Below are 18,774 nucleotides of genomic sequence, written 5' to 3'. Positions count from 1 at the left end.
TTATTTCTGACAAATTGAACTTCTGCACATGCTCAGTAGTGCCTGGTGCTTTAGAAAGTGAGCATAAAAAGACTGTACAGTACACAATTTGATATTGGAGGTAAATTGTAAAGTCTCTTAAAACTGTTAGCAGTTCCCATGGTATAGAACTGAAAATGGTTATTTTTTTATATTTAAGCAACTAATATAATTTAACACATAAATCTGCACATTATTCTCAGGCCTATCATTGCTTTGCAATCATTTTATCTAGCATTATCTTACTGTTTAGGAGATAAAGACACTAATCAGTGATATTTCTTTCATATAGGTGGTGAGAGTCCACAATCCATTACTCCTGGGAATTACTCTTCTCTAACCTAAGGAGGAGGAAGATTCCAAGAGCCCTATAAACCCCTCCCACCTCACACATACCTCAGTCTTTACTTTGCCTTCACTGGATGTGATTGACGAATGAAGATAAGCATTTTATTCTTCAGAGAAAGGTGTTTTTAGTCAATATTGAGGCCCGGTTTTCCTCTCAGAGTACAGTGCTTGTCAAAGGGATGTATATGGGGGTATGGTTTGTGACTTTTCTTTTCACCTCATGGGCAATTTTTCATAAACCTTCCATAAATTGTCTCTTACCTTTCTTTATGGATCTACAATATAGTCCTCCTATTCCTTAACCATTGCTGATGTTTCAGTACTGGTTTGGCTGTCTGCTGGTGGACAAAATGTCTTATTATTATTATTATTATTATTATTATTATTATTTTAGACACACTATAGTTCTCTTATGGGCACGTTGTTTATATTTATTAATATAGATGTCTCTGGAACAGAATCCTTTACACTATTCCCTTTCTGTTTTGCACGTGCTTAGTTTGAATTTTGCACGACGGCTTTTAGGTTTATGCACGTCGGGTTAGCGCATGTCCCTTTTAGTCTTTTTATAGTTCTTTTTTGCGCCTGCTGGTTTACACGTGTGGTTACCGTGCGTTCGTCCGTATAGCTGTATACTGCAGCTGGTATAAGTCATAAAAGATTGAAAGCAATTTTATAGTATCCTGTCTTTTATAATGTGTTCACAATGTCTTGTTATAACTGTATTGTTTTAGTGAACAGCGAATCTTCATGCCAGTAGCGGTTCATTGCAGTGGTGAAAATGGCACGGTTTTTTTTTTTTTCTCTTCTAAAATGAAGGGCTGAAGGCTGTTCTAAAGAGTCCCCCCCACTATCTGCTTATAATCAATAAGGAATATGTACCACCTTATAAATAATTTTAAATGTGCTTTTACTTTAAAAATGCCTTACTTAATGAATCCAAAGTATTAAAATTCATAAACTTGAGTTTACCGTCACTTTATGGTTTGTGTATATGAATTAGCTGGTTTTGTGTTTTGAAGCCACACCCTAAAAAAATAGGTTGAGGTTGTAGGGATAATCAGATCTCATTACTTTATCACATTGTGTACATTTACACTCTTCTTTATCTTATATTTTTCTGTAAACCAAAGACCAATACTTGGAGAGAGCAATGGAAAATTAAAATATTACCTTATCTCTTCTATACTCCACTGGGAGTGTAATTTTTTTCTGCTGGCTGTGTTTACACAGCTTATCTATAGCTTGTACTTAAAGGTACACTGAACCCACAATTTTTCTTTCATGATTCAGATAGAGCATGCAATTTTAAACATCTTTCTAATTTACTCCTATTATCACATTTTCTTCATTCTCTTGGTATCTTTATTTGAAATGCAAGAATGTAAGTTTAGATGCCGGCCCATTTTTGGGGAACAACCTGGGTTGTTCTTGCTGATTGGTGGATACATTCACCCACCAATAAATAAGTGCCTTCTTAGATTAGCTTAGATGCCTTCTTTTCTTCTGTTAAGTGTGATCAGTCCACGGGTCATCATTACTTCTGGGATATTACTCCTCCCCAACAGGAAGTGCAAGAGGATTCACCCAGCAGAGCTGCATATAGCTCCTCCCCTCTACGTCACTCCCAGTCATTCTCTTGCACCCAACGACTAGATAGGATGTGTGAGAGGACTATGGTGATTATACTTAGTTTTATATCTTCAATCAAAAGTTTGTTATTTTAAAATAGCACCGGAGTGTGTTATTACCTCTCTGGCAGAGTTTGAAGAAGAATCTACCAGAGTTTTTGTTATGATTTTAGCCGGAGTAGTTAAGATCATATTGCTGTTTCTCGGCCATCTGAGGAGAGGTAAACTTCAGATCAGGGGACAGCGGGCAGATGAATCTGCATAGAGGTATGTAGCAGTTTTTATTTTCTGACAATGGAATTGATGAGAAAATCCTGCCATACCGATATAATGTCATGTATGTATACTTTACACTTCAGTATTCTGGGGAATGGTACTTCACTAGAATTACACTGTAAGAAATACATAAAGCTGTTTAATAACTAGAGATTATGTTTAACGTTTTTGCTGGAATGTAAAATCGTTTTCATTTGCTGAGGTACTGTGTGAATAAATGTTTGGGCACTATTTTTCCACTTGGCAGTTGCTTAATCTGTTTTTCTGACAGTTTCTGTTCTCCCTCACTGCTGTGTGTGAGGGGGAGGGGCCGTTTTTTGGCGCTTTTTCTATGCATCAAATATTTCAGTCAGCAACTCATTGTATTCCCTGCATGATCCGGTTCATCTCTAGGATAGCTGTGCTTTTTCAGATCCAATGGATAAAAAGTTAGAGGGTTACCTTAAGAAAATGTTTGTTCAACAAGGTTTTATATTGCAACCCCTTGCATGCATTGCGCCGATCACGGCTGCAGCGGCATTCTGGATTGAGTCTCTGGAAGAGAACATTGGTTCAGCTACTCTGGACGACATTACGGACAGGCTTAGAGTCCTTAAACTAGCTAATTCATTCATTTCGGAGGCCGTAGTACATCTTACTAAACTTACGGCGAAGAATTCAGGATTCGCCATTCAGGCACGCAGGGCGCTGTGGCTAAAATCCTGGTCAGCTGATGTTACTTCTAAGTCTAAATTGCTTAATATACCTTTCAAAGGGCAGACCTTATTCGGGCCCGGGTTGAAAGAGATTATCGCTGACATTACAGGAGGTAAAGGCCATGCCCTGCCTCAGGACAAAGCCAAGACTAGACAGTCTAATTTTCGTTCCTTTCGTAATTTCAAAGCAGGAGCAGCATCAACTTCCTCTGCACCAAAACAGGAAGGAGCTGTTGCTCGCTACAGACAAGGCTGGAAACCTAACCAGTCCTGGAACAAGGGCAAGCAGACTAGGAAACCTGCTGCTGCCCCTAAAACAGCATGAATTGAGGGCCCCCGATCCGGGATCGGATCTAGTGGGGGGCAGACTTTCTCTCTTCGCCCAGGCTTGGGCAAGAGATGTTCAGGATCCCTGGGCGCTAGAGATAATATCTCAGGGATACCTTCTGGACTTCAAATACTCTCCTCCAAGAGAGAGATTTCATCTGTCAAGATTGTCAACAATCCAGACAAAGAAAGAGGCGTTTCTACGCTGCGTACAAGAGCTCTTGTTAATGGGAGTAATCCATCCAGTTCCACGATCGGAACAGGGACAGGGGTTTTACTCAAATCTGTTTGTGGTTCCCAAAAAAGAGGGAACTTTCAGACCAATCCTGGACTTAAAGATCCTAAACAAATTCCTAAGAGTTCCATCGTTCAAGATGGAGACTATTCGGACAATTTTACCTATGATCCAAGAAGGTCAGTACATGACCACTGTAGATTTAAAAGATGCTTACCTTCACATACCGATTCACAAAGATCATTATCGGTACCTAAGGTTTGCCTTCCTAGACAGGCATTACCAGTTTGTGGCTCTTCCATTCGGATTGGCTACAGCTCCAAGAATCTTCACAAAGGTTCTGGGTGCTCTTCTGGCGGTACTAAGACCGCGGGGAATCTCGGTAGCTCCATACCTAGACGACATTCTGATACAAGCTTCAAGCTTTCAAACTGCCAAGTCTCATACAGAGTTAGTGCTGGCATTTCTAAGGTCACATGGATGGAAGGTGAACGAAAAGAAAAGTTCACTCGTTCCACTCACAAGAGTTCCCTTCCTGGGGACTCTTATAGATTCTGTAGAAATGAAGATTTACCTGACAGAGGACAGGCTAACAAGACTTCAAAGTGCTTGCCGCACCCTTCATTCCATTCAACACCCGTCAGTGGCTCAATGCATGGAGGTAATCGGCTTAATGGTAGCGGCAATGGACATAGTACCCTTTGCACGCTTACACCTCAGACCACTGCAACTGTGCATGCTAAGTCAGTGGAATGGGGATTACTCAGACTTATCCCCTTCTCTGGATCAAGAGACCAGAAATTCTCTTCTATGGTGGCTTTCTCGGCCACATCTGTCCAGGGGGATGCCATTCAGCAGACCAGACTGGACAATTGTAACAACAGACGCCAGCCTTCTAGGTTGGGGTGCCGTCTGGAATTCTCTGAAGGCTCAGGGACAATGGAGTCAGGAGGAGAGTCTCCTGCCAATAACATTCTGGAATTGAGAGCAGTTCTCAATGCCCTCCTGGCTTGGCCCCAGTTGACAACTCGGGGGTTCATCAGGTTTCAGTCGGACAACATCACGACTGTAGCTTACATCAACCATCAGGGAGGGACAAGAAGCTCCCTAGCTATGATGGAAGTATCAAAGATAATTCGCTGGGCAGAGTCTCACTCTTGCCACCTGTCAGCAATCCACATCCCGGGAGTGGAGAACTGGGAGGCGGATTTCTTAAGTCGTCAGACTTTTCACCCGGGGGAGTGGGAACTTCATCCGGAGGTCTTTGCCCAAATACTTCGACGTTGGGGCAAACCAGAGATAGATCTCATGGCGTCTCGACAGAACGCCAAGCTTCCTCGTTACGGTTCCAGATCCAGGGATCCAGGAGCAGTCCTGATAGATGCTCTGACAGCACCTTGGGACTTCAGGATGGCTTACGTGTTTCCACCCTTCCCGTTGCTTCCTCGATTGATTGCCAGAATCAAACAAGAGAGAGCATCAGTGATTCTAATAGCACCTGCGTGGCCACGCAGGACTTGGTATGCAGACCTGGTGGACATGTCATCCTGTCCACCTTGGTCTCTACCTCTGAAACAGGACCTTCTGATACAGGGTCCCTTCAAACATCAAAATCTAACTTCTCTGAAGCTGACTGCTTGGAAATTGAACGCTTGATTTTATCAAGACGTGGGTTTTCTGAGTCAGTTATTGATACCTTAATACAGGCTAGGAAACCTGTTACCAGAAAGATTTACCATAAGATATGGCGTAAATACCTATATTGGTGTGAATCCAAAGGTTACTCTTGGAGTAAGGTTAGGATTCCTAGGATATTGTCTTTTCTACAAGAAGGTTTAGAAAAGGGTTTATCTGCTAGTTCTTTAAAGGGACAGATCTCAGCTCTGTCCATTCTGTTACACAAACGTCTGTCAGAAGTTCCTGACGTCCAGGCTTTTTGTCAGGCTTTGGCCAGGATTAAGCCTGTGTTTAAAACTGTTGCTCCACCATGGAGTTTAAACCTTGTTCTTAATGTTTTACAGGGCGTTCCGTTTGAACCCCTTCATTCCATTGATATAAAGTTGTTATCTTGGAAAGTTCTATTTTTAATGGCTATTTCCTCGGCTCGAAGAGTCTCTGAATTATCAGCCTTACATTGTGATTCTCCTTATTTGATTTTTCATTCGGATAAGGTAGTCCTGCGTACTAAACCTGGGTTCTTACCTAAGGTAGTTACTAACAGGAATATCAATCAAGAGATTGTTGTTCCTTCTTTATGCCCAAATCCTTCTTCAAAGAAGGAACGTCTACTGCACAACCTGGATGTAGTCCGTGCTCTAAAATTTTACTTACAGGCAACTAAGGAATTTCGACAAACGTCTTCTCTGTTTGTCATTTACTCTGGGCAGAGGAGAGGTCAAAAAGCTTCCGCTACCTCTCTTTCTTTTTGGCTTCGTAGCATAATTCGTTTAGCTTATGAGACTGCTGGACAGCAGCCTCCTGAAAGAATTACAGCTCATTCTACTAGAGCTGTGGCTTCCACTTGGGCCTTCAAGAATGAGGCCTTTGTTGAACAGATTTGCAAGGCTGCAACTTGGTCTTCGCTTCATACTTTTTCCAAATTTTACAAATTTGACACTTTTGCTTCATTGGAGGCTATTTTTGGGAGAAAGGTTCTTCAGGCAGTGGTTCCTTCTGTATAAAGAGCCTGCCTATCCCTCCCGTCATCCGTGTACTTTTGCTTTGGTATTGGTATCCCAGAAGTAATGATGACCCGTGGACTGATCACACTTAACAGAAGAAAACATAATTTATGCTTACCTGATAAATTCCTTTCTTCTGTAGTGTGATCAGTCCACGGCCCGCCCTGTTTTTAAGGCAGGTAAATATTTTTTAATTTATACTCCAGTCACCACTTCACCCTTGGCTTTTCCTTTCTCGTTGGTCCTTGGTCGAATGACTGGGAGTGACGTAGAGGGGAGGAGCTATATGCAGCTCTGCTGGGTGAATCCTCTTGCACTTCCTGTTGGGGAGGAGTAATATCCCAGAAGTAATGATGACCCGTGGACTGATCACACTACAGAAGAAAGGAATTTATCAGGTAAGCATAAATTATGTTTTTCAAATAATGATAGCAAGAGAACAAAGAAAAATTGATAATAGGAGTAAATTAGAAAGTTGCTTAAAATTGCATGCTCTATCTGAATCACGAAAGAAAAAATTTGGGTTCAGTGTCTCTTTTAAGGCCAGAAACTTTCAGAATAGGTGGGAATACCACAGGCTAAATAAACTATTTCAAATGTAAATATAAGGGCTAAGGAAATACTTGTAAACAATTTAATTCACTACTGCAGGTAAAGTGGATCATTGGGAACAAATTAAAGGGGAGAATTTTTTTGAGTAAACTGTCCCTTTTAATCTTACCTAATGTCAGTCACAGCATGTGCTCTGATTAGATTATCTGTCAGTTTTTGTGGCTAATTTTTGTTCCTTTTTCCTCCTCCATATTATTTAAATAAATCTGTTTATCTAGAGTTTACGGGTGCCACTATATAAGCTGCTTTTGCTTTTCTGCCAGGTGCTACCTTCTCCATTACTCATGGATCTTCCGAAAAATCTGAGACTGTTGTATGTCGCCTTTCCAACAACCACAGGTACCTTTCTTTATTTAAAGGGACATAAAACAGTATGAACTAACATAAGTATATAAATATATAATGCAGCCAAAGCTTACCTGCAAAACGTTTTCTATTTTATCCCCCATTAACTCCTTTATTTCAGGCATAGTTTTGTTTGCAGCAAGCACCCCCTGGGCATTTCCATATATGGAAGGTGCTGGCTATAGCTTCAGCAGAATGCACTTGTGCACGGTAGGGGGCAGAGTCACATAATACCTGCCTAAAGCAGTGCACAGTATAATGCTGAAGCTTTCACAAAGCATGTGACATTTTCCCCATGGAAACGAGCAAGCCTCTTGGCAGCAGATAGCAGTAACTGCTGTCCCTCCTCAACCCTGTGACGGGAACTGAATAAAACTGCTTCTATCTGCTGAGACTGTATTCACATAGAACATTTTTTACCACTACAATTTGGATATATTATATTAGAAGTTGGTGCTTGAAATCTGTATTTCAACTGTGCTTTAAGACCTTATGAGTGAAAAAGGTGTGAACCACTACAACCCCCCCCCCTTTATTTGCATAAGTAATTATCCTCACATGCACACTTTGTTAGATTATACCACAAGATTTGGAGTAGGACGTTGATAAGGGGGGTGGAGCAGGCAACACTAAAGTGTAAGTTATTTTTGCAAATTTTTTTAAATTTTATGAAATACGTATAAGCTTTTTTTACACTTTTTCTTCACACACAGTTTTACCTCAGTTGACTTTTATAATATCCATATAACTTAAAATGTTTTATGGCACTTTAACTTCTTAAAGGGTCATTTAATTCATGTTTTTTTTTTATATTATATTAAAGGGACATTATACACTCATTTTTTCTTTGCATAAATGTTTTGTAGATGATCTATTTATATAGCCCATAAAGTTTTTTTTTTAAAATAAATGTATAGTTTTGCTTATTTTTAAATAACATTGCTCTGATTTTCAGACTCCTAACCAAGCCCCAAAATTTTATGTGAATACTGTCAGCTACCTTCTCCAGCTTGCTGCTGTTTGAGTAAAGGGTCTTTTCATATGCAAAAGAAGGGGGAGGGTCTTATTTGCCACTTGCAGTGGGCTTTCCAGCTACCTTTTCAACAGAGCCAAACTGACATCTTCTAAGTAAGTTTTTAAACAGTTTTATACTGGATTTTGTTATCAGTATCTGAGCATCTTATTCTTTATAGTAGTGTCTATTACATGCAGTTATATGAAAATTAGTGTATACTGTCCCTTTAATTGTTATTGACATTTTCAATTAAAATATACAGTAGAATGGCATGAATTCTCACACAGTGAGATGACATAGGTAAAATATAAAGGTAGAAAGAAGAGGGAAAATGAGAAACAAAAAAAGTGGGGGGGAATACAGTGCATTAGATCCTTATGTTTTTTTATATATAGGAGACATGTTCAATATGTTTCTCCTAATCTCCATTCTGCTTTGAATCAGTCCATATTCATTTATATAGTCCATGTGATGGTAAAATGAAAGTCAGGTATATTATGACAGATGTTACATTAAACCATTATACAACTTAAGATGAAGTGCCGCTGGGCTTACATTCATGAAAGTGGGACTTTTAACGTACAATTTGAGCTAATTTGTTATAAAACTGATGGACGGACCCCTTCATTGCTTCCTCTGAGTAGATATGTTCGTGATGTGAGTGATTTTATTATTTGTGTCCCAAAAGAATTCCATGGAGGCAAATAAGTCTTTCTTTCATTTGTATGTTTACGGTAAATTTCACCAGGTTTACCCATTCAGTTAATGTTGGAGGGTTAGATTTTTTCCAATATCTAGGTATTAATCTTTTGGCCGAGTTAATTAGTATTTGGAATAGAGAAGCTCGTAATTTGCAAGGTATCTTTGTTTCTCTTGTTAAGTGTGTTAAGTCCACGGGTCATTCATTACTTATGGGATATATTCTCCTTCCCAACAGGAAGTTGCAAGAGGATCACCCAAGCAGAGCTGCTATATAGCTCCACTCCTCACATGTCATATCCAGTCATTCTCTTGCAAGTCTCAACAAAGGAGGTTGTGAGAGGAGACAGGAGTAACATTCTTCAATCAAAAGTTTATTATTTTAAAATAGCACCGGAGTGTGATGTTTGTTCTCTCAGGCAGTATTTAGAAGAAGAATCCGCCTGCGTTTTTTCTATGATCTTAGCAGACGTAACTAAGATCCACTGGCTGTTCTCGCACATTCTGAGGAGTGGGGTACTTTCAGAGAAGGGAATAGCATGCGGGGTCCCCCGCAAATGAGGTATGTGCAGTAAAATATTTTCTAGGAATGGAATTGACTATGAAAACACTGCTGTTACCCATATGACGTAAGTACAGCCTTTAATGCAGTAGTAGCGACTGGTATCAGGCTGATAAATGTATGCGCAGTTGAGTTATTTTCTAGGGACTAGAATTTAACTTTAAATACTGTTAGTACTGAAATAAATGTATGAGCCTTAACTGCAGTAGAAGCGACTGGTAGCAGGCTTAGTGATAACTTTGCATAACACTGGAAAGTTGTTTTTTAAAACATTTACTGGCATGTTATTCGTTTTGTGAGGTACTTTGGTGATATATCTTTTTGGGCATGATTTTTTTCCACATGGCTAACGTATATTTCTGCATAGACACCGTTATATCGGATCTCCCACTGTTGTGATATGAGTGGGAGGGACCTTTTATTAGCGCCTTGTTGCGCAGTTAAAATTCTAGTACAGTCTTCCTGCTTCTTCCTCTTTGATCCAGGACGTCTCCAGAGAGCTCAGGGGTCTTCAAAATTCATTTTTGAGGGAGGTAATCGGTCACAGCAGACCTGTGACAGTGTGTTTGACTGTGAGAAAAGCGTTAAATCTTAAATTGATTATCCGTTTTGGGTATTGAGGGGTTAATCATCCTTTTGCTAATGGGTGCAATCCTCTGCTAATTTCATACATTACTGTTTGAAATTGGTTGCTATAACCGTATTAGTTCGTTGTTATTTCAACTGTGACAGTTTTTTTGTGTTTTTAAAAGCGCTGCAGCGTTTTTTATATTGCTTGTAAACTTATTGAAAGAAATTTCCAAGCTTGATAGCTTCATTGCTAGTCTGTTTAAACATGTCTGACACAGATGAATCTGCTTGCTCATTATGTTTAAAGGCCAATGTGGAGCCCAATAGAAATATGTGTACCAATTGTATTGATGTTACTTTAAATAAAAGTCTGTCTTTACCGGTAAAGAAATTATCACCAGACAACGAGGGTGAAGTTATGCCGCCTAACTCTCCTCACGTGTCAGTACCTTTGCCTCCCGCTCAGGAGGTGCGTGAGATTGTGGCGCCAAGCACATCAAGGCACTTACAAATCACTTTACAAGATATGGCTAATGTTATTAAAGAAGTATTATCTAATTTGTTAAGAGGCAAGCGCGATAGCTCTGGGTTAAGGACAGAGCGCGCTGATGATATGAGGGCCATGTCTGACACTGCTTCACAATTTGCAGAACATGAGGACGGAGAGCTTCATTCTGTGGGTGACGGATCTGATCCAGGGAGACCGGATTCAGACATTTTAAATTTAAGCTTGAGAACCTCCGTGTATTACTAGGGGAGGTATTAGCGGCTCTGAATGATTGCGACACGGTTGCAATCCCAGAGAAATTATGTAGGCTGGATAAATACTATGCGGTACCGGTGTGTACTGACGTTTTTGCTATACCTAAAAGGCTTACAGAGATTATTAACAAGGAGTGGGATAAACCCGGTGTGCCTTTTCTCCGATATTTAGAAAAATGTTCCCAATAGACGCCACCACACGCGACTTATGGCAGACGGTCCCTAAGGTGGAGGGAGCAGTTTCTACTTTAGCCAAGCGTACCACTATTCCGGTGGAGGATAGTTGTGCTTTCTCAGATCCAATGGATAAAAAATTAGAAGGTTACCTTAAGAAAATGTTTGTTCAACAAGGTTTTATTTTACAGCCCCTTGCATGCATTGCGCCCGTCACTGCTGCAGTGGCTTTCTGGTTTGAGTCTCTGGAAGAGGCTATTCGCACAGCACCATTGGATGAGACTTTGAACAAGCTTAAAGCCCTTAAGCTAGCTAATGCATTTGTTTCGGATGCCGTTGTGCATTTAACCAAACTAACGGCTAAGAACTCCGGATTCGCCATTCAGGCGCGCAGAGCGCTATGGCTTAAATCCTGGTCAGCAGATGTAACCTCTAAATCTAAATTGCTTAATATTCCTTTCAAAGGGCAGATCTTATTCGGGCCCGGCTTGAAGGAGATTATTGCTGACATTACTGGAGGTAAGGGTCACACCCTTCCTCAGGACAGGGCCAAATCAAAGGCCAAACAGTCTAGTTTTCGTGCCTTTCGTAATTTCAAGGCAGGAGCAGAATCAACTTCCTCCGCTCCAAAACAGGAAGGAACTGCTGCTCGTTACAGACAGGGTTGGAAAAGCAACCAGTCCTGGAACAAGGGCAAGCAGGCCAGAAAGCCTACTTCTGTCCCTAAGACAGCATGAAGAGAGGGCCCCCTATCCGGAAACAGATCTAGTGGGGGGCAGACTTTCTCTCTTCGCCCAGGCTTGGGCAAGAGATGTCCAGGATCCCTGGGCGTTGGAGATTATATCTCAGGGATACCTTCTGGACTTCAAAGCTTCTCCTCCACAAGGGAGATTTCATGTTTCAAGGTTATCAGCAAACCAAATCAAGAAAGAGGCTTTTCTTCACTGTGTACAAGACCTCCTAGGAATGGGGGGTGATCCACCCAGTTCCGCGGACGGAACAAGGGCAAGGATTTTACTCAAATCTGTTTGTGGTTCCCAAGAAAGAGGGAACCTTCAGACCAATCTTGGACCTAAAGATCTTAAACAAATTCCTAAGAGTTCCATCATTCAAAATGGAGACTATTCGAACCATCCTACCCATGATCCAAGAGGGTCAGTATATGACCACAGTGGACTTAAAGGATGCCTACCTTCACATACCGATTCACAAAGATCATTATCGGTACCTAAGGTTTGCCTTTCTAGACAGGCATTACCAGTTTGTAGCTCTTCCCTTCGGGTTAGCTACAGCCCCGAGAATTTTTACAAAGGTTCTGGGCTCGCTTCTGGCGGTACTAAGACCCCGAGGCATAGCGGTGGCTCCGTACTTAGACGACATTCTGATACAAGCGTCAAGTTTTCAAAATGCAAAGTCTCATACAGAGATAGTTCTAGCATTTCTGAGGTCGCATGGGTGGAAAGTGAACATGGAAAAGAGTTCTCTGTTACCACTCACAAGGGTTCCCTTTCTAGGGACTCTTATAGATTCTGTAGAGATGAAGATTTACCTGACGGAGTCCAGGTTATCAAAAATCCTAAATGCTTGCCGTGTCCTTCATTCCATTCCAAGCCCATCAGTAGCTCAGTGCATGAAAGTAATCGGCTTAATGGTCGCGGCAATGGACATAGTGCCATTTGCGCACCTGCATCTCAGACCGCTGCAATTATGCATGCTGAGTCAGTGGAATGGGGATTACTCAGATCTGTCCCCTTTACTAAATCTGGACCAGGAGACCAGAGATTCTCTTCTCTGGTGGTTGTCTCGGATTCATCTGTCCAAGGGAATGACTTTTCGCAGACCAGATTGGACGATTGTAACAACAGATGCCAGCCTTCTAGGCTGGGGCGCAGTCTGGAATTCCCTGAAGGCTCAGGGATCATGGACTCAGGAGGAGAAACTCCTTCCAATAAACATTCTGGAATTAAGAGCGATATTCAATGCTCTTCTAGCTTGGCCTCAGTTAGCAACACTTAGGTTCATCAGATTTCAGTCGGACAACATCACGACTGTGGCTTACATCAATCATCAAGGGGGAACCAGGAGTTCCCTAGCGATGTTAGAAGTCTCAAAGATAATTCGCTGGGCAGAGTCTCACTCTTGCCATCTGTCAGCGATCTACATCCCAGGCGTGGAGAACTGGGAGGCAGACTTTCTAAGCCGTCAGACCTTTCACCCGGGGGAGTGGGAACTTCACCCGGAGGTATTTGCTCAACTGATTCTTCGTTGGGGCGAACCGGAACTGCATCTCATGGCTTCTCGCCAGAACGCCAAGCTTCCTTGTTACGGATCCAGGTCCAGGGACCCGGGAGCGGTGCTGGTAGATGCGCTAGCAGCCCCTTGGATTTTCAACATGGCTTATGTGTTCCCACCGTTTCCGTTGCTGCCTCGTCTGATTGCCAGGATCAAACAGGAGAGAGCATCGGTGATTCTGATAGCGCCTGCGTGGCCACGCAGGACCTGGTATGCAGACCTAGTGGACATGTCGTCCTGTCCACCATGGTCTCTGCCTCTGAGGCAGGACCTTCTACTTCAGGGTCCTTTCAACCATCCAAGCCTAATTTCTCTGAGGCTGACTGCATGGAGATTGAACGCTTGATTCTCTCAAAGCGTGGTTTCTCGGAGTCGGTTATTGATACGTTGATACAGGCTCAGAAACCGGTTACCAGAAAAATTTACCATAAGATATGGCGTAAATATTTACATTGGTGTGAATCCAAGAGTTACTCATGGAGTAAGGTTAGGATTCCTAGGATATTGTCTTTTCTACAAGAGGGTTTAGAAAAGGGTTTATCCGCTAGTTCGTTAAAGGGACAGATTTCTGCTCTGTCTATTCTTTTACACAAACGTCTGGCAGAGAATCCAGACGTTCAGGCTTTTTGTCAGGCTTTGGCTAGGATTAAGCCTGTGTTTAAAACTGTTGCTCCTCCGTGGAGCTTAAACTTGGTTCTTAAAGTTCTTCAGGGAGTTCCGTTTGAACCCCTTCATTCCATTGATATTAAGCTTTTATCTTGGAAGGTTCTGTTTTTGATGGCTATTTCCTCGGCTCGAAGAGTCTCTGAGTTATCTGCCTTACATTGCGATTCCCCTTATCTGATTTTTCATTCAGACAAGGTAGTTTTGCGTACTAAACCTGGATTTTTACCTAAGGTTGTTTCTAATAGGAATATCAATCAGGAGATAGTTGTTCCATCATTATGTCCTAACCCTTCTTCAAAGAAGGAACGTCTTTTGCATAATCTGGACGTAGTCCGTGCCCTGAAGTTCTACTTACAGGCAACTAAAGATTTTCGTCAAACTTCTTCTTTGTTTGTCGTTTATTCTGGACAGAGGAGAGGTCAAAAGGCTTCGGCCACCTCTCTCTCTTTTTGGCTTTGTAGCATAATACGTTTAGCCTATGAGACTGCTGGACAGCAGCCCCCTGAAAGAATTACAGCTCATTCCACTAGAGCTGTGGCTTCCACCTGGGCCTTTAAGAATGAGGCCTCTGTTGAACAGATTTGCAAGGCTGCAACTTGGTCTTCACTTCATACCTTTTCAAAATTTTACAAATTTGGCACTTTTGCTTCTTCGGAGGCTGTTTTTGGGATAAAGGTTCTACAGGCAGTGGTTCCTTCTGTTTAAAGTTCCTGCCTTGTCCCTCCCATCATCAGTGTACTTTAGCTTTGGTATTGGTATCCCATAAGTAATGGATGACCCGTGGACTGAACACACTTAACAAGAGAAAACATAATTTATGCTTACCTGATAAATTTATTTCTCTTGTAGTGTGTTCAGTCCACGGCCCGCCCTGTCTTTTTTTGAGGCAGTTCTAAATTTTAATTAAATCTCCAGTCACCACTGCACCCTATAGTTTCTCCTTTCTCGTCTTGTTTCATTCGAATGACTGGATATGACATGTGAGGGGTGGAGCTATATAGCAGCTGTGCTTGGGTGATCCTCTTGCAACTTCCTGTTGGGAAGGAGAATATATCCCATAAGTAATGGATGACCCGTGGACTGAACACACTACAAGAGAAATAAATTTATCAGGTAAGCATAAATTATGTTTTTTTCCATTAAATTAGAGGTGTTAGGGGGATCCTGCAATCAAGCAGTTTTTCTATTGTGTTATGAATTGTATTCCAGAAGGGTTTTATTATTTGACATTCCCACCATATATGTAGTAGGGTGCCTTTTGCACCACATTCACGCCAGCATCTATCTCATACCGAGGGGTATATATAGTGAAGTCTTGTGGGTATAAGGTACCAGCGGGAAAGTAGTTTGAAATTTTGTTTCTAGGGTGAGAACCGATATTGAGCTCTTATTTGTCAGTGATTATTTGTGTCTTTTTTTTCTTTTGGAGTGAGGGTGAAGTTAAGATCTTGTTCCCATTTTGAGATGTATGGGAGGTCTGTGTTAGAGTTCAAGTCTAAAAGGAGTTTATAGAATATCGATAATAGGTGTTTTTGTAGGTGTTCCAGAATTGCAGACTTGTTCAAATGTGGTTAAAGGGCCAAAGAAATTGTCTTTAGGTTTGTGTGTGGTTATATATTCCTTACTTGGAAGTAGGATAACCAGTGTGAAAAGGGATATCCTATTTCTTCTTTAAGTGTTGTAAATTGTTTTAATGCTCCCGAGTGTACAATTCGTGAAATAGGGATGTTGCTGTTAGAGTCATGTATTGTATTGGGAGTAGATGTTCTATCAAAGGGGAGGTTTGGGTTATCTAATAAAGGTGTCAATGGTGAAGATATGGTTGATATTTTCATATAATTTGGTCCCATATTCGCAATGTTGTTGAAACTACGTGATTTTCTCTCTTTGATGTGATTCTGTCTTGTGGTTGTATTCCACACATGCCTAAACTGCTAGTTAGTGTGAGGTCACCCTCCAGTTCCACCCATTGTTTGCTTGACTAACTTCTATGCCAATTCCAGATACAAACCAATTGGGAGGACTGATAGTACATTAAAATATTTGGAATACCCGAGCCCTCTTTTTCTTTAGGTCTGTATTCTATGGTGTTGGTCTTTCCAGATTAATTTATTTATTAGCATTTGAGTTTCTTTAAAGAAGGAAGGTGGTAGAGCTATGGGGATAGTTTGGAACAAGTATATGATCTTTGGAAGTATTGTCATTTTAACTGCCGCTACTCTTCCTAGCCTTGATAGAAGTTTAGATTGGCATGAAATTAGGTCTTGTTAGTTAGTGTAGTTCTCTTTATATAGCTCCTCTATAGATCGGGAGATAAATGTACCTAAGTATTTGATTTTATTATCTGATATTTGGTATGGGTGATGTTTTTAGATGTTAATGGGTTTGGTTATAAGACAGTAGGACGTCGTCCGGTAATAATGAGATTTTGTGTTCCTTTGTGCCTATTCTTAAGCCTTTAATTAGAGGGTTATCTCTGATTCTACTAGCCAATATTTCCATAGTTAGGATAAAGAGGATCGGTGACAGGGGGCAGCCTTGTCTTGTCCCATTATGGATTGTGAAGCAATAAAATTCATGTTTATACATGTGCAGTATATATCCACTTTTAAGATCTGTGTTGCAAAAAAAATCTGTGCACAGAATAATGCGTTAAAAGCATATAGAACTGTTAAAGATACACACACTGAAAGCCTCCTGTGATTAATATTATTATTATTATTTTAGCAGATTCCGCAGCACTATAGTTTGGGACAGATATTAATGACCTCCTGGACTGATGAAGCAATCGTGTAGAATGTTGTAGGGTCATGATTTTGGATCCTTTAGGATACTTTCATAGCTCTTATGGGGCAGGAGAAAAACTCATTGTTTTTTTGAACAGGATATGGGGAGGAGTTTATTTTTTATTAAACAATAAATAAATAAAAAATCTGCACTATTCTCACACTAGTACGTAAAGATAAAATGATCTTTTTATTCTGTTAGCGTGAAACGTGTCATAATATGATCAGCATTTCATCTCTGTTTTAATTTGCTCTATTCATTTTAATTCTGAGCAAAACCAAGTGCAGCTGCTTTTAATTCTTGACTTTATAAAAATAAAATGCTCTAACATTTTAAAAAAACTAATTGTCGGGGTTCTATTTAAAGTGAAGGTCAACTTAAAAGTACAGCCTCACCGCATTGCATAGACTTAAACTCCTGCTCATTTTTATAAGTCATGAATTGTTTTAAATCTATTTATTTTCTTATATTTTTACCTTTTAAACTGCTCCGCCGATAAGCGCAGTACTCCCGCCCGCCATCTTGTCTAATTGGTTGACAGATGACGATCTTAAACCAACTAATCCTTGTTTGTAAATAGATTTTAAGAAATTCATGACTTAAACTCCTGCTCATTTTTATAAGTCTATGCAATGCTGTGAGGCTGTACTTTTAAGTTGACCTTCACAGCTAAATAAATAGCAAAATCACATCATAAAGCTTTTTTCAGCATAATTAAATGTTTTATGGTGAATAACATTTTGAGTTTAATGTCTCTTGTAACAATAAAATGTTCAGAACTTATTAGAAGAAACAAAACACATACACCCCCCCCAATAAAATTTTTTAATTACAACTGTTTAGAAGTGAGGCTGCAACTGTTCTGTTGTACAAGATAACATTTTCATTATTTTCCTGTATAGATATTTGTTCCTAGATGGGGAAAACCATTATGAAATTGAAGTTTCGCAGATTTCTACGATTCAGATTCTTACAGAAGGCCTTACTCCAGGAGGTAAATCTTTTTATATATTGTTGTACAGTATTTCTCATTATAATTGTGTTAAATAAAATGCTACTGACTTATGGATAGTGTCACGCACATGGGAATCCTGATTCATTTTTTTTTTAATTTTATTTTTTTAACATCATGCTATCTAATGAGTCTGTTTTGGTCTTGAAAATTCAGTTCAGTCCCTATTTTGCTTCCTTCACTTTTTTGACCAGTGTCTGTCGTAAGGGGAAAAAAAAGCTCACATATTAATGCTGTTTTTCTACCTAGTGTGGATTAAATGCTGAGCCTTCAAATATATGTTACCATGTAATTTTGTTTTAACTAAGATGTGCTTTTAATACCATTGAAAGGGGCTTGGAAAATGCTTTTCCATATGTTATTAAAGGTCCACACTGGATCTTCAGCCAGAATGTCCTGGGCCTTTGCAGGTTTGTTAGTGACCTACATGTTAGTGGAACATATACGCTTTGTTTGTAAGTGCCGAATCCCCTCTGTCATACAAAGCAATTTACCACATCTCTGTAAGTGACATAGGGACCAATATAAGGGCTCCATAAAACCATCTGAAGCACCAACAGCAACGAGAAACTTCCTTTTGACATTTGCTCATTGTCAAAACCACTGCATGGAACTACATAAATACTACTAAGAACCGGAGGATTGGATGCGGAGTGCTATACAGCTAATATCACTAATGGGTAGTACCAGTATAAGCTAATATTATTGCATTATGGAACTTTAAAGTCTTATGTGTATAATGCCTAAAAAATATATTTTTCGGAGTCAGAATAGGCATATACAAACTCTTTTATTCGGTATATAAAACTAAAAGACACTCTATATATGATATAGTAATATAGTAATCACCATCACTATATAGTAAAAAAAAACAACTATATGTGGCATATAAATTGCAACAAATTTAAAATAGCCTAAAAACATCTAAGTGCTTAGAACACCCTAGGTTGGCCAACCTTAAAATAAAAATTAATATTCCAAGTTAAGGGGGGGGAGTCACTGTTAATATGTAGATTAGAGTCTGTGTAAGTGAAAGTCCTAAAAAACAACTGTGAGTGATGAATATT

At 40.2% G+C, this 18,774-nt stretch overlaps 1 protein-coding gene across 2 annotated transcripts in view; it reads left to right on the top strand.

The window, feature by feature from the left end:
- Positions 1–18,774, top strand: part of ZFYVE21 (zinc finger FYVE-type containing 21) — a 136,768-nt gene that overhangs the window by 60,839 nt on the left and 57,155 nt on the right. For both annotated transcript variants that reach the window (XM_053697397.1, XM_053697396.1), the window contains exons 4-5: positions 7,087–7,162; positions 17,598–17,689. In XM_053697397.1, coding sequence (XP_053553372.1) covers positions 7,087–7,162; positions 17,598–17,689 — 168 coding nt within the window. The remainder of the gene's footprint in view (positions 1–7,086; positions 7,163–17,597; positions 17,690–18,774) is intronic.

Source organism: Bombina bombina, chromosome 1, assembly GCF_027579735.1.
Source record: "Bombina bombina isolate aBomBom1 chromosome 1, aBomBom1.pri, whole genome shotgun sequence".
NCBI classification, from domain to species: Eukaryota; Metazoa; Chordata; class Amphibia; order Anura; family Bombinatoridae; genus Bombina; species Bombina bombina.
Note: the sequence above shows the minus strand (reverse complement) of the source record. Positions and strands in the feature narration are given on the sequence as shown.